The 12,173-nt window shown below is 47.1% G+C and overlaps 4 protein-coding genes across 4 annotated transcripts; 1 reads left to right on the top strand and 3 right to left on the bottom strand.

The window, feature by feature from the left end:
- Positions 1–1,652: 1,652 nt before the first annotated feature.
- N7509_001150 (carbohydrate binding domain-containing protein) lies at positions 1,653–3,570 on the bottom strand (the record flags this gene model as incomplete). The annotated part of the gene is made up of 3 exons (XM_056625787.1): positions 1,653–3,255; positions 3,309–3,513; positions 3,564–3,570. 3 exons carry the CDS (start codon positions 3,568–3,570, stop codon positions 1,653–1,655), a joined length of 1,815 nt encoding a protein of 604 aa, XP_056494369.1.
- A 1,536-nt stretch (positions 3,571–5,106) lies between these two features.
- On the bottom strand, positions 5,107–6,716 carry N7509_001149 (class I SAM-dependent methyltransferase; the record flags this gene model as incomplete). The annotated part of the gene is made up of 11 exons (XM_056625786.1): positions 5,107–5,191; positions 5,247–5,675; positions 5,729–5,915; positions 5,973–5,998; positions 6,055–6,095; positions 6,149–6,221; positions 6,275–6,316; positions 6,367–6,396; positions 6,460–6,516; positions 6,571–6,629; positions 6,687–6,716. 11 exons carry the CDS (start codon positions 6,714–6,716, stop codon positions 5,107–5,109), a joined length of 1,059 nt encoding a protein of 352 aa, XP_056494368.1.
- Positions 6,717–7,846: 1,130 nt separating this feature from the next.
- On the bottom strand, positions 7,847–8,737 carry N7509_001148 (uncharacterized protein; the record flags this gene model as incomplete). Its single annotated transcript, XM_056625785.1, has 1 exon — positions 7,847–8,737. The coding sequence occupies one exon, from the start codon at positions 8,735–8,737 to the stop codon at positions 7,847–7,849; it is 891 nt and encodes a 296-aa protein (XP_056494367.1).
- A 2,232-nt stretch (positions 8,738–10,969) lies between these two features.
- Positions 10,970–11,528, top strand: N7509_001147 (uncharacterized protein; the record flags this gene model as incomplete). The annotated part of the gene is made up of 2 exons (XM_056625784.1): positions 10,970–10,976; positions 10,999–11,528. 2 exons carry the CDS (start codon positions 10,970–10,972, stop codon positions 11,526–11,528), a joined length of 537 nt encoding a protein of 178 aa, XP_056494366.1.
- Between the last annotated feature and the right edge of the window lie 645 nt (positions 11,529–12,173).

Below are 12,173 nucleotides of genomic sequence, written 5' to 3'. Positions count from 1 at the left end.
TAGAATTCCAATATTTATGCAGCAAGACCTTGAGGATACAAGATACGCCAAGCAGCAAAAATCGAGCTAATTCGGAGCATGAAAGTGTAAAAAGACAATGCTCACGTCCAGATTTGAACTGAAGACCTCGGCATTACTAGTGCCGCGCTCTACCAACTGAGCTACGCGAGCTTGTTGATGAAGAGTCTTGAAGTTTTTGCCATCATGATTGGAAGGCAGATTTTGAGAGTAAAATGGAAGCAAAAGCAACCATTGCAAACCCTCTTCCAGGCAAGCATGGCCAACCCTGGAAGAGCGAACAACCAAACCAAGGTTTACCCTTATCTCCCAGTAAGCTACTTCTATAGTCAGACAGTTTCAATTAGCATAGCTTGTTTTATTTGGGGGAAAAAATTCGAGTAAGAAGAAAAATTTGCTTAAAGAAAAGGAAAAAGAAGTTGTGATTCATGAACCTTAGCGTAAGTGCCATGTTCAATTGATCAAGTAAGCTGGGTGGCAGCACTTCCCATAGGGCAAGCGGTATATCATGGCTTTATGGCGGCTCCAATCGATATCTATACCAAGAGCAAAAGCAAAAGCAAGAACAAAAGCAAGAACAAAAAGAGAATGCCCCCATCCAGGATCGAACTGGAGACCTCGGGATTGCAATTCTGTTACCAGAATCGTCATATGACAAGATATGAGACCCACGTCATAGCCAACTAGACCATAGAGGCAATTCATGGAATGAAGAGCTAATATAGCGCACTAGAGGCCTGAACTTATCATCCTTACGAACTATGTCAAGATTCTGACCATGGTTCTTCTTCATGCGGTTGTATGCCCTAATTTGATAACTACAGTATGGAAGTAATTGATATTGTGCTAGTTCTTCCCAATATAAGATTAAGCCCTCCAGGCCTTGTGTATTTAGTGTGATTTATTCTGAATAAATTATGCTCTGATCAGGCTGTGATATATATTATTAGAGGTAAGGTATCCGATTGGAATCTACTAGCTAGGTAAGCTTAGTTCGAAGATCATGAACAAAAACTTTGCGAGAATGATGCTGTCATCCACTGGCATAGATTTCAATTATCTTCCACTGACTAAAAAATGAGCATTAGTACCTAGGTATAAAATGCCAAAGATGCTCGTTTAAGGTTTTCGCTATGGCTGGATGTGAAGAATATAGTAGCAACTTGAACACATTCCACACCCGACCCGCCCAGTCGGATAAAAACCTTCAAGTTTACGTCTTTCCCGACTCGCCGAAAAAATATCGTCTGTGGCAATTATTGTCAGAGAATCATCGGTACATAATTGTAATCTATTATTGAAAACTACGCGATCTAAATTGCCTTATGTTCTAGAGAAATTTCCATTGGAACGCTGAAAACAATTACTAGTACAACTTGAATTCCACCTAAGTATACCGAAAAAAATAATATTCGCCGAGGGATTGGTACTCTAGCCTCAAGCATAGAAGAAACTGTCATCCGAATATTGAAAATAGCAGAATTTTTAGAACCCGTTCTTTTTTTTGACAGTCTATCCCAAGAATGAAGCCGAATGCTTCTAAATATGCGACAGAAAGAAAGATTCGTAAGATCATAACGGAAAGTGTAGTCAACATTGAAAAGTCTCCAAGGAAACAGGAGCTAATCTCTAATCTAAGCTAGGGTATCTTTCTTGACAGGGCACGCCAGGACGGTCACAACTCTAGTGCTGGTGACATACACAGGGGGAATATTAGGGTTCGCAGTTGCGATATCGGTCACCTTGGGCCCGGGAGCATTTCCATTGCTGTCCTGACCTGGAGCAGGGTTTTGGCCTGCACTCACTCCGGTAGCAGTAGGGGTAACTTCGTACACGGTGGTTCCAGCAACGACAGTCTCGGTAGCGATGGAGGTAGTCTTATCACGGGCAGGGCAGTTTGTGACGGTGGACGGGCAAGCGGTCACGGTTATGGTGCGAGTGGACAGAATAGTCTCTGTAGTGTAGTGATGGCCACCAGAATTTCCAGGAGCAGCAGGGGATCCGGTGATGATAGCTCCGCCAGGGTTGGTGGTAGTACTGGCTTCAACGGGGCAGATGGTGGTCGAGACGAGGATAGTTTCAGTGGTCACATAGGTGCTTCGAGCAGGGCAGTTGGTCACAGTGGCAGCGCAGGCGGTGATTGTAGAAGTACGAGTGGTGAAAACAGTGGAAGTTGTGAGCTGGGGAGCTGTGGGTGCTGAAGTAGTCACTCCGACAGAGCCAGAGCCTCCGTTATTCCCAGATCCATTACCGGAACCTTCATTGCCAGAGCCCCCGTTGCCAGAGCCTCCGTTGCCAGAGCCTTCGTTGCCAGAGCCTTCGTTGCCGGAGCCTTCGCTGCCAGAACCTCCATTGCCAGAGCCTCCGTTACCAGAACCTTCGTTGCCAGAGCCTCCGTTACCAGAACCTTCGTTGCCAGAGCCTCCGTTTCCAGAGCCTTCGTTGCCAGAGCCCGTCGTAGGAACGCTGCTAGGAAGGGAGGTTGGGATATTGGATGGACCGGTTGGTGTGCCAGTTGTAGGGGCAGTCTCATGTGGAATAGTAACTGACGACGAGACAACCGGGACGGAGCTTGATGTAATGGGGCGAAGCGTAGGGCGCGAAGAGGGAGGAGGGAGCGAAGAAGGAGGCGGGCGCGAGGAGATGGTCACTCGGGTGAGAGAAGACGAAGTTGGAATGCTCGAGTGAGAGATGGAGCTTGCGGGATGAGAGGAAGTGATTGATCCGGAGTCAGTGATTGGCGCAGAAGAAGGCTGAACGGAAGCAATTTGAGAAGGGATAACTGGGTTGCTCGAGGATGAGTCAATTGAAGGCAGGGCTGGGACGGAAACCGCGGGTGCAGATGTTGGTGAAGTGACCGCAGTAACGCATGTGGTTGTCTTCTCTCCACTCAGTAGTTTGATATTATCCAAATCGGCCTTTGCCTGGTGACGCTTCACCACTGGGCAAAACAAGTAAACATATAGGGTTTCACTGGTACTCTTAGCGGTAAACTCCGCCGAGACGGTTTTCCAAGCAGTGTTTTCAGGTGTTGCCCGCAAGTTTTCGTAGCCTCCGAGGTAGGATGTCGATCTGCCACCAACCATATAGAAGGCAAGGTCACAAGCGGCCTTTCCATTAGCAACCGGTTTCTGGATTCGCCATTGAGCCGAGACAGTGTAGGTAGATCCCTTCACCAACCCTGAAACCTCTTGATAAACCCCAGAAAGAGGTTCATTGGACTTTGATGACCGCTCACTATAGTTTTTCGCGATTAGAAATGTTCATACGTCCGTGAGAGAGTGTCTTACAGATGGCAATCACCATGAGCAGCCTTGTGGCCAGTGGCCAAATGCATGTTATCCTCAACTAATTTCCATCCGGAAAGGCTACCTGATTCAAAAGAGGGATTTTGAATCAGATTAACCTCATTGGTAGTGCAAGTAACATCTTTCTCGGCTGTTGCCGAGCTGGCAAGCAGCAGAGGCAGGGCAGCCTGCCATATCAACTGTTTGACTGAGGTATAGTTAGTACATATGAGAATCAAATGTTATCGTTCAACTGACACTGCATTAGAATTATGAGATGATTAAGTGAGTTGAAGTAAATTTAAAGAGTGAAAGATCGATGAAGTCCGATAGAATGAGTGTACGGAGTCAAGTTGGTGTAGAAAGAGTGGACCCAGTAACAACTGGAATAAAGAACGACAGTAGCACACAACCGAAAAACTTCCTCGAAGCCCAGAAGAGCATTACGGCAATTTATAAAATGTTCATACTATCTCTCGTAGCTACCATCGTATGGTGTTCGCGAAATGGAGGCTGAGACTTTAAGATTAGGGATCCACCTGTCGGCCAAAATTACCTCCAGCAGATCGTCAGCGGCGCTACCACTCTTGGCCAAGAACAACTAAGAATGGCCACCCCGCGAGTTCCGTCCACTCGCATAAGCAAATCGATCTTCGCTTAAAGATTACGGCTAAATTAGTCAAATTAGATAGGGTCCCGGACCCTGGGCTTTAAGCCGCAAATCGATAGTTCGTCCAAAGTGCAGCGCTAGCACGAGCGTTCCTGAACGGCTGCGGGGCTTCGGGCGAAGTACATACACAAAAGGATTTGCCCCGGACATCACCGGGCAAATGAGGGGCGATAATAGTGTTCCGAACTGAGGACGAGAGAGATCATGTCGAAATATTTGTCTGGAAGAGTAGCTGAGGCTATCAAAGAACTAGTATAGTGATGTGGACTGACTCAAGTCCATGCCCTTGGTCTGAGAGGTGTTTGTGGTCTTTCGGAAAATCCTCGGATTTTACGCTGGCTAAAATAATCCCCGGTCTTGGAGCCGCATCCGAGGATACTACTAGTAAATTCCAGCTTCGCCAAGACATGTCCTAGTCGTACGCGAAGTAACCATAATATATGCAGATGTCGAATACGTTATGTCTACGCGCAGATGGCACGAATGCTGTATCTAGGAATTCTTGTCATGCCGCGGCTCATTCCGAACCGCCTGGTCCATAAGATCCTATTTTTTCCATCAAAATATCCAAGCAAGCCAAGTCGAGATCTTGAAATCGATCATCCTCAATTCTAGCCGTGACCCTAGGTACTCAACTGCTGCATGGGGATAATCCGATAAACCCCCGAGAGTGGCTCAAAGAGAGCAGTAGCGTTATTGTTGCTATTATAAGCGGTGTGATCTGTTATAGTGATAATTGAAATGAGGGTCCGGAGGAATTGAAGTTACGAGAGAGTTTCGGCTGGGCTTGCGCCTCAGCCTCCTTTCCGAGTTGCATGACAACCAGGGATTAGCTCTATCTCGGTCCAAGATATTTCGGACCATGCTACTTTCATATAAGATGCTACGATAATTCTGGTTGGCTAAACTAGAAAGAATTTATACGCCAAATTTAAACATAGAGCATAGCTTCAAATTACTGTACCCTTGATTGCATAGTAAGCCGAAAATTGCTATACGGAGTCCACGGCATAGTAGATATAGAGCGATGGAAATATCAAACATGCATATGAACACTTTCTCCGCTTCAAAACCTACCCGTTCCCGTGAAATACCAGGATATTGAGCATAATAGACATTATCCCGCTTCAATTACGGGCTCTTCGGCTCTTTCTTGACCGCTGCCGCGGCTGCAGCCTCTTCTTCGGGGAAGGGCTTGCGAGCCCAGACTCGTTTACTGTGCAACAGTTAGCAAATGGATGCGAGCCAGAAAATATAATTGAACCACATACGCTTCGTGATAGATATGGAAACGAGGGTTTTTAAGCTCATTTCTCAACTTGGCAGTGTAGACCTGCACCTCCTCCTTCGACCACGGGACTGGGTCTCCAAACTTCGTGAATAGAAACATTCCGTAGCCTTCCATTCCAATCGACCAGTGCTCGTGGTTGACAGTGCCGGCCTCCTTGAGCCGCTTATCTCGCGGCCAAGGACCCAGAGGCCACTTAGCGAGGTAGATCTCCCGGTCGACAAATCCGGCTTCCTTGATGTGGTCTTGGCATGTGTCGAAAAGATTGAATGGTCGGCCAGATTTGTTACCAGCATTTATAAGCGTTTGTCCCCAATCGGCGAGGATGTTGTCAGGAGGAAGACTACCGTCGTCCGAGACGAAATGGGGAGTTAATTCAAGTTGTTCGATCCAACCTCCAGGGCGGATATTCCTGTGCGATAGTCAGCACTGGAAAAATGACCAGATACAAAGCGTGCAACAAACTTATAGATCTCCGCGTAGAGCCTCTTCTGCTCCTCTGGGGTGAACGAGCCTTCGAGAATTCGGAGATGAACTAGATCAAAGGGTTCCTGCCAGGTCCAGCCCTGCAACACATCGTCGACCTCTAGAATACAGTTCGGAGGCAGCCACTCGATTGGAGGTGGGAAAAGGTCCACACCACGGACGGTCGCTGTTTTAGTCAGTTATGCCATAGCACAATGTATTGGCAGGATGGTTGATAGCTCACCATCGGGAAACGTATCGGCCACATCGCTGATAAAAAAATTAGAGTGGGCTGGCGAACTCGGAGGGCAAAAAGGGTCTCTTACACTGCCCAAGAGCCTCGACCAGTTCCAATATCCAGAATGTGCTGAACAATGTTAATAAAACTTCCAGCCCTCACGGATTTGGCATCAAACATACCTTTGGGTTCTTTATGGGAGCCCGAAACAGCGGATTTTCACGGTCGGCCTCCATGACAAGGGCCGTGATATGGCTATTAGAAGCCATGAGTATGTGATATCTACTGCGACAAAGATTCAAACATACCCGGCTTCATAAGACTCAAATTGCTTTTCATCCGAAGGCGTACTATTTATGTCAGTACTAATTCATCCGCGATATCCAGCGTGATTACCTACAAGGATTCGGTCGCTTTCAGCGTTTGATATCTGCACCCTGTTAGCGTGGTTTGCGCCTATGCGTATGCCCCATAGTTACTGAGCGGTACTGACTTCCGACCATTCTCCTCCAGCCCCCGATACATGGATGAGCCGATAGAGGTAGTCTCGCTGCGTTTATCACATTAAAAACGATATAGCTCCAGAATATGTTGCGGAACCTACGACTGCCAGTCATCGATATCGTACGAGCCGGCCGCTTCATACTCATACAAGTTCGGGTCCTGTGGGCCATGGGGTTAAAACAAGAGTCGCTCCCCGTGGGGTGCATAGCAACTTACAGGCACAATGGTCTCGTTTATGTTCGCCATTATTGCTAGCCACGCGAAAGCAGCGTGTTAGCAAGTAAGAGACAGGGATATGACAGGGAAGGCGCTGCAGTGATGAGGCCCTTGAGGAATGCTGAGTGAGGGGGAAGAAGAATTGACAGCCCTCGTGGAATTCACCTGCAGCTGCAGTTCGTAGTGCTCTTGGCGGTCACTGAGCACGGCTGAGCACGGCTGGAGCGGGCAGCTGATTGACTGGCCAAGCTGTTCACCCGCAGCGCACTACGGCTGAGCTGTCAACGTCTGCAGGGATGGAGTCTTGGTACCCACTTCTGGGCCGTGCCGTCCCCCCGCACCAGATAAAAAAAGGGTCGAGTCAATTACGAGTCCGAGTCGAGAAGACATAACCTCAGAGCCATGAAACTGGCGATAATATGCGAGTGTATAAAAATGGAAAAATGTAAGAGGAGAGGGAGGGAGAGAGCGCGAAGCAGCACCGGGAAGGCGATCTTGGATGCCTGAGGCACCAGAACCTCAAAAGAATCACCCATAAGACTGAGAATAGTCTAAACCTGCTAATTAGTAGGCAAGAACATTGAATGATATGGAGTAGAGGAAAGAGGCTTGATTGAATCAATACTATAAATCGTAGGTTCGTAACAGGGACTGATTCTCGAAAAGACTTTAAGAATAAAGGGGCATTCAAGCAAAGTCACTATTGCCACTCACCACATGGGGATCGTATAGAAAACGTAGCCAGTTTGAGGCTGAAGTCCCAAAGGATCATAGGATCAGGGTAAATGCATCAACTTGTACACCGCTCCTTTGTCTCATGGCACCTAAGAAGGGGGAGGAATTGTACGAGTACCTCCCCTAATGAAATATCAAAACTAAGTAACTTAGTCTAGGCTGTGGCTTAAGTATGGCTGAGCGAGCAGGAAGCCCTGTTCTCCACACCCCACAGTTGTTTATTCTAGATAAACATGATTGGAGGAATGTATAGAGGTTTATGAAGCAACGTGTTTATAGAAAGGGATCGCCACGAAACCTGAGAGTTCCTCTACAATGGCGAGAGATAACCAAGGTCGAATTCATACAAATTCCATTAAAATAAAATACATCGCTTCCCATAGACTGTTCCATTGAATGAAAAACCAATCCGTATAAGGATATCATTAAAGGGCCTGTCCAATCAACAAAGCCACGCCGATAGCCAATGGGCCAGAGAGCGAGAGGCCGGTAGCTGCAGAGTTCTTGCTGGTGGTTGTTGCGGCGGCAACGGCACTAGTAGTTGCGCTCGTAGTATTGCCTGGGATTACAAGGCTACTAGCGAGTTTGTTCAATCCAGATGTTGAATAGAGAGACGGTGACGGCTTGGGGCACGGGTTCTTATACACATACTGCTCAGCATCGCCGCTGCACTTGGTCGCATCCGCAGCGTTGTATGTGCCGTTGGGGTACATCCAGCAACTGCCCGAGGCATACTGCGAATTGTCTTCGTTATGCGGATTAAAGACGACATAGTTGCAAGAATCGGCCTCGACACACTGACTCAAGCAGTCCACTGCACCCAAGCTAGCAGAGCAAGTGTAAAAGCAGTTGTCATCAGGGGTTGGGTACCCGCAGACCGAGGCAACAGCAGTGGGGGTCTCGGTGGCGGCGCATGCACCAGCAGTGGTGGTAGTTGGGGTAGGACACTCGGGCTTGTCGTAGACGGATAGGACGGAGCAATCCGTAGTACCTTTGCTCTCATCGAAGGTTTGTCCCGGGTACAACCAGCAGGTACCGGTGCCTAGGTAAGGGTTCCCGGCCCTGAAGATAACAAAGTCGCAAGGAGGGTGGGCATTACAATAGTCCCAGCAGTGGGGCCTGCCGCTCGAGGCGACGGCAAAGATAGGTGAGGGATAGTCACAGAGCTCCGTGATGAGGGAAGCTGTACAGCTTGCCGCCGCGGAGGTAGTAGACGTAGTAGTGGACGTAGCAGTTGTCGCTGTGAATTCAGTAGCTGCTAGAGCCACCGGTAGGGCTGATAGGGCGATCGAGGCCCAGAAAGGAGTGATCTTCATGGTAACGAGCGTAGGTAAGGAAATAAACGTGCACAAGGGTCTAAAACTGGGGGGAGTACTTCGTATTCATATTTAAACAGGAGTGGTCACTAGTACGAAGACTAGTCCTGCATAATACTAGTAGTTACACCCTTAGGTAGAAATGGGCAACAATCCCGTTGCCAGAAAAAAAATACAGTCCACGGGTCTAATCTTGGAACAGTACTAGTATTAACTAAAACTCTGCGTCCGCAGTTTTTGACTGAATCGCGTTAGGTATTTTGTGTTGGAATTTTGCCCTGAATTTCCGTTCAATACTAGTACATATTACTAGAATTCTAATTTGTGGAGTCAGCCCTGGCGAATATCGGCGAACATCCAAGCGAGCCGAACCGAACCCTTTAAAAATAGAATACTACTAGTAAACTCGATATTTTCCAAGTTGCACCTCAATATATCAGTCATCACTAGGACTTCCCGGTATGAAACTACTATCGAGTTTGAAGGTTTACTATGGTGTTGTTAAAGAATTCACCTCGCTTGGATATGCGGCTCGCCTGTGACTCACAAGTATTAACTACTGGCTGTAGAAAAGTACCCTTAGTCACCAGTGACATTGGAGGTTCCAAGCTTTTAGCGTGTTTTTTAATCACACCCAAGACGCGCCGAGCATTACAGTGGCGTTGCAAAAGTTTGAAACCCCATGTTGACCGTTCTTGTCTCCGCCTTCTAGTCGCGGACTAGTAGCTACCTGAGATGGAATATATTGGCCTATCTATTCCATCTCAGGTAGCTACTAGTTTCCCATTAGTAGGCGGTAAATCATGGTGAGCAATATGGGGTTTCAAACCTTTGCAACGCCACTGTAACTATTTCTGAGTTACTATATTGGGAATAGCTTGTACACCCCAATACAACATTATGCGCAAAGATACGTGGGGGCCGTATTTCGAGGTGGGGCGTCCTTCCAACTTTTCATTTGGAGCTGGTCTGACCGGCAGCGGCTCTGCTGATGCCCCCACAGGAAATAGAATATCCTCATCCGCGATCGGTAGAAGGCGAGGAGGAGTTCGGACGAACACATGGCTCGGGAATGAGGTTGAATAGATGACTGTTTGCATAAGAGGAACTCTACAAGAAAGTAAACCTGAAGCTCAATGCAGAAAGCTATCTGAGTAGAAAAGGTCTGGAATCAGAAAGTCAACTGGATTAACTCGAATTCTGTCAGAAGGCGAGGACATTTTGATTAAGTTGAAGGAGAATATTGTAATATTGGAGCCGCTTTATGCATAATTTATGCATAAGTCAGGGTTACTCGTGGATTTGAAGGTTTCAGCGGCGATATCGGCTTCGGCATCAAGCGTTTCACAATGTTCAGGCAAATAGATGATAGCCCTGGAGATATTCAAGGGATAAATCCCCCAAAATGAAGTTAACAATAGCATATAGATACCGAACACTCCAGATAAGGCGGCCGACACAACAGGCCAATTGCTAATTGCTAGGGGGTGGTAAACGGGGAAAGTGATGATATTGGTAGAAGCGGCCCCGGAGGAAGATGGAAAAAAGGCGTGATGACCCTCAAGACAAATAGTATGAGCATGAAATTGAATATGAAGACGCTTGCAGGCGAAGGAGCTGGAATATCGGATGGCGAGAAGGGTGAATGTTTGTAGGAAGCTTGAAGCTGCGTGGGTCAGAAGACGCGTTGGACTCGGAACATGCCTAGAACCGCAGTAGTATAAAATTCACTATATACGAATAGTATATAATAATATAGAGAGATAATTGCATGTGCTTAAGAACAAAGAAGCTCTTGATAGAGCGTGTTGAAATGAATGTATATATCCCTCCTTACAGGAGGGATACCGGAACGTATGGAAGATGAGGGTATTATAATAGTATGAAACGGACACTGGCTCAAGAAAAGAGTAAAATAGCCAGGAATGCAAGAAACTTGAATTGTATAGAAAATGGATGGTAGGCAAATTATAGCACCATTCTAGCAAATACTAGTAGCAAACGCTTCCAAGCTTAAGGTTATTTATCCTGCCCTGGATGCGGTTCTCAAGGCCACCTGCCCAGGCACCTTCCTTCAGACATTCACCCGCAACTGGTCAACAACTGCCCGTACCTTTTTGTTTGTTTGTCTCTTTTCCTTCCATTTCCACCCGTGTCATACCGCCCGACCTTCCCATCAACACGTACACCAGGAACGAAATTTGTTCTATCCTCGGTACTACTACAGTTAACATGGCAGGTAAGTCGCTCTACCATCACAGCTTGCTGCAAGCAAGAAGGGGGAAAACCAGATATCTCAGGCGAGGGCTCGGAATTCCCAGGTGGAACGCACGTGAAAAAGGCGCTAATTATATCAGAACCTCCCACCAATGCTCCTCCATCGAGCATGTCCGCCGAACCGATCAAGGAAACGTTGAAAACATACGAATCGGAGATGCGCAACTTACCACCAAGTGTCCTATTAAACGCCCCCCGGGTCATTACCTGTTACCGTATGACACAGCGGATGGGTCATGGCGTGGACGATACTAATTCCCCCTTCGACGCTGAACACATGAAGCGATTATCACGCCCCTACAAGTCCGAATTGGAAAGGATACCTACCGATGCCCGAATTCACTCTTTCCGGATCATTTACTGTGTTCGTCTCACACATTGGATTCAACGAATGGTGGGTGACCTCGCTTCTTCGCTCGACGCCGAGACCCTGCGCGAGATCGAGAGAGCGTTCAACCAGTGGTCGATTATTACACGGGTTTCAGATGGAGATATGATGAAGTATCGGCTATAGAAAGAGGAGAACGAGGGTCTAACAGAGCTCGTATCTGTTGCCTTGTCATCTTGACTTCTGCCTGGGAATCTATCTGAATATTCCTGTCTTGCGTGCCCGCTTGCTCTCGTTCTTTCTTTCCCTGTGCTTTGTAACGAGCTAGGTCCTTACCATTGTTTATGCCTTGCGCGGATGGAATCAACTTGACATTATTTGGAAAGCATGAATGAAGGACAGAGCCATTTTAGCATTTTGATGAGAATTTACTCAAGACAGGACGCGCCACAGAAAAGACCTTCGGTTCCACCATGTCTTCTACACAATAGATTGCAAATCTTTATCCCAAATGTTCTATGATGTAATTCAAAGCCTGATTATTGCCCTCGTTATCTTGGTGTTCAGCAGTAAATATAGTCTATTCTTGATAAAATGTACTATATGTGCCTTTATTGTGGCCAATCTGATACATACGACCATAGGGTGTGGAGAACAGGGCTTCCCGTCCGCTCAGCCGTACTTAAGCCACACGCCGGCAGGTTAGTAGTATGGTGGGTGACCACATGCGAATCCCTGCTGTTGTATGTTTTTGTTGTTTTTGCCTCTTTGTATTTTTTTTTTCTGTCTATTGGGATAATTTCCTTGTCGCTTGCCTTCAGCTCCAATGCG

This window comes from Penicillium cosmopolitanum, assembly GCF_028827165.1.
Source record: "Penicillium cosmopolitanum strain IBT 29677 chromosome Unknown utg000003l:1.0-3747932.0:1.0-3751027.0, whole genome shotgun sequence".
In the NCBI taxonomy this organism is placed as follows: domain Eukaryota; kingdom Fungi; phylum Ascomycota; class Eurotiomycetes; order Eurotiales; family Aspergillaceae; genus Penicillium; species Penicillium cosmopolitanum.
This window is presented reverse-complemented; position numbering and strand designations above follow the sequence as displayed.